At 44.6% G+C, this 3,191-nt stretch overlaps 1 protein-coding gene across 1 annotated transcript; it reads right to left on the bottom strand.

Moving 5' to 3' along the window:
- Window positions 1–1,397: 1,397 nt before the first annotated feature.
- Window positions 1,398–2,969, bottom strand: rxfp3.2a (relaxin family peptide receptor 3.2a). Its single transcript, XM_056468353.1, has one exon. It carries the CDS (start codon window positions 2,823–2,825, stop codon window positions 1,629–1,631), a length of 1,197 nt encoding a protein of 398 aa, XP_056324328.1. The 5' UTR covers window positions 2,826–2,969; the 3' UTR covers window positions 1,398–1,628.
- Between the last annotated feature and the right edge of the window lie 222 nt (window positions 2,970–3,191).

Below are 3,191 nucleotides of genomic sequence, written 5' to 3'. Positions count from 1 at the left end.
TTTAGTCAATATTCTCCTGTCATTTTCCTCCAGCAGGAGAGAATAAACTCTAGTCCTGAAGAAAGAGTCCTGTAGTTCAGCTTTTATAAACACTGTTCATACTGTAAATGTTGATGTTTTGAAAGGCTTGAATGTTTCCATGCAATAGAATCAGTTATCAAGGTCTCAACTCACAGTACTGGCCAGCAGTTTGGACACACTTCTTTATTTCGTGAGTTTTTAGATTATTTTTTTTATTATTAATTCAAGGTTCTCAGAAGTGACAACACTTCTAGTGGAAACTACAGCAGATATACTTTGTGTATTTGTTAAGCAAAGTAAAATAAAAAAATCCAAGATAGCTCTTCTTAAAAGAGAGAAAAAGATGTCAATGTTGTCATCATTCCTCCAGCCGATGTATTCTAAACATTAGGCTGAATGCCAATATCAATTCATCTTCATTTCCATAGCGCTGTTTACAATGAAGATTGTCAAAGCAGCTTAACCAAGATGGAGTTCCAGTCAAATGAAACTGCTTCAGTCCAGTTCATTCATTCATTCCTTCATTCATTTTCTTTTCAGTCCCTTTATTAATCAGGGGTCTCCACAGCGGAATAAACCACCAATTTGTCCAGCAAATGATTTACGCAGATGTAACCCATCACTGGGAAACACCCATACACACTCATTTACACACATACACTACGGGTAATTTAGCCTACCCAATTCACCTATAGCGCATGTCTTTGGACCCCCGACCAACACGGGGAAAACATGTAAACTCCACACAGAGATGCCAACTCACCCAGCCGAGGCTCAAACCAGTGGCCTTCTTGCTCTGAGGCGACAGCGATACCCACTGCGCCACCACACTGCCACTTCAATCCAGTTATCACACAAAAAAGTGGAAATTGAGAAGTAGAAATATTATTTTAATATTTATTTGCAAATCATTTGCTATTTAAGAACTATGAAAATGCATCATCACAGTGAAATAGCAAAATAAAGGAAATGTGCTAATTATGTATTAGCTTTGTTTACATTTTCATATTTAAAAATTATTTGAATATTATAATATTGTATAATTAAATGAATTTAAACTATGAAACAATAAAAAGAAAAGTCGAAACTGTTTATCGATGAAGCAACATGCTAAACTTCTGTTGACTCTTACTTTGCCAACTTTGGTTCTCCATTTTAAATAAATAAATAAATAAACCAAAAGTTTTTCTTTCAGCTTTTTAAAAAGTAGTTGTTCATGCTCTTATGGAAAATGAACACACTCTTAAAAATAAACGGCCCTTACTGGCATAGATGATTCCACAGAGCACTTTATCATCTATTTAATCTTGTCATTGAATAAAATGTTTTTAGAACATTCAAATGTTTATTTTTTTACACTTCAGAATCAGTTCTTTTAAGAAACGTCATTTGAGGAACCAAAATTCTCTATGGAACTTATTTTTAAAGAGTGTATAAATAATAATAAAAAACCAATATGCCTTCATCAGAATCGCGGAAAGTGTGTCCAAACTTTGAACCAGTTTCATTTTGGATCATTAATGTCTGATATTTAAAAATCCGTGTCGCGGAGGAGAGGTGTACAAAGATGCGTTTAAAAGTTTAAAGTGCATCTCTTTATCCTGACGTCACATCCCGATCTCCATCTGCACCACGGCCACCCCGGCCGGAGCTTCCGCCACCTTCTTCCCGCGGGACACCAGCTTGGCCAGGCTCCGGATGGACGGCGTGGCTCTAAACAGCAGCTTTTTGAGTCCGGTGCGGTACTCTTGCCGGATCAGACAGTACAGCACCGGGTTCAGGCAGCTGTTGGTGTGCGCCAGACACACGGTGATTGGGAACGCGTAGGCTTGCGCGTTATAAAACGCGTTACTGAAGGGCACCAGGTCGAATTTGATCAGCACCCCCCACAAGGTGAGCGCCTGGTTGGGCAGCCAGCACAAAAAGAAGGACAAGACCACGATGGTGACCGATCTGGTGACTTTGGAGCGGCGCTTGTGCCTCCCTCTCTCGCTCTCCGAGCCGGGGATCCCGGTCACCCGCCGCCGCAAGACGAAGCGCAGCAGGAGCAGGTAACACACACAGATGATGACCAGCGGGATCACGAAACCCAAAAGCACCTTTTGTGTCTGATAAAGACCCAGAAGCAGCTGCGGGTCCCAGCTACCCGAGTCCGAAAAGCGCACGAGGCACAGCTCGTCGTCGGACACTTGCGCGGTAGTCGAGTATACCGCGTGCGGGATGGTGGCCACCACGGACACGATCCAGATCCCCAAACTGGCCCACTTGACCTCCGCCGAGGCAGTTTTGGGACTCTGCATGCGTAAAGAAGAGGACAGAGAGCAGTAGCGCGCCACGCTCATGGCCGTCAAGAAGAAGACGCTGGCGTACATGTTCATAGTGGTGACCGAGCTGATGATCTTGCACATCACCTTCCCAAACGGCCATCTGAAGTCCAGAGCGGTGTCCACGGCCCAGAATGGAAGCGTCAGGACGAACTGCAGGTCGGTCACGGCCAAACTCATGACGAAGCAGTTGATGGAAGACTGCTTGAGTCTGTGGCGCGTCTGGAGCAGGTAAAGCGCCAACAGGTTCCCGACCAGCCCCAGTGCGCACACGATAAGGTAGACGAGCGCGATCACGACGCGCATGGCCATGCTGGAGCTGTCGCCGTAGAGCTCCGGCGCGGACTCTCTAGAGAGCAGCTGCAGCCAGCAGCGCAGGGACAGGTTCTGGAGAGTCCGGTTCTGCAGCGCATCGCTCTCATATAAAGCCGGACCGCACGACGCTAAACCCGGTGCCAACGCGCTGCTGTTCCCCTGCATGGCACGGCTTTACACATCCAAACGATTTCTAGAATATTCCATGTGTTACACAGATGTTTACCTAAAAGTCATCCTACAGTTTCAGCACGCGATCCTAATGTGTTTATTCCCAGATTTAAAGCGCGCTACAAGTGCGCGTCTCTCTGCTCCGCTCTGCTCGACTCCCGCACCTGAAATGAGCTCCTGTAGCAACACCGACCTTATATAGAGGACACCCGAGCTGCCACATGAGGATGCTTTCATTAAAAAAACTACATGTTTTTAACCTGAAGACATGACATTATAAAAGCATATGCTAAATGAAAAGGTCTAATGATAAAGATGTTGACATTAAATGTCTGTTAATTTTTCATTACTTGTTTACAT

The sequence above is a fragment of the Danio aesculapii genome, chromosome 2, assembly GCF_903798145.1.
Source record: "Danio aesculapii chromosome 2, fDanAes4.1, whole genome shotgun sequence".
Lineage (NCBI taxonomy): Eukaryota > Metazoa > Chordata > Actinopteri > Cypriniformes > Danionidae > Danio > Danio aesculapii.
The sequence above is the reverse complement of the archived record's forward strand: the minus strand, read 5'-3'. Positions and strand labels throughout refer to the sequence as shown.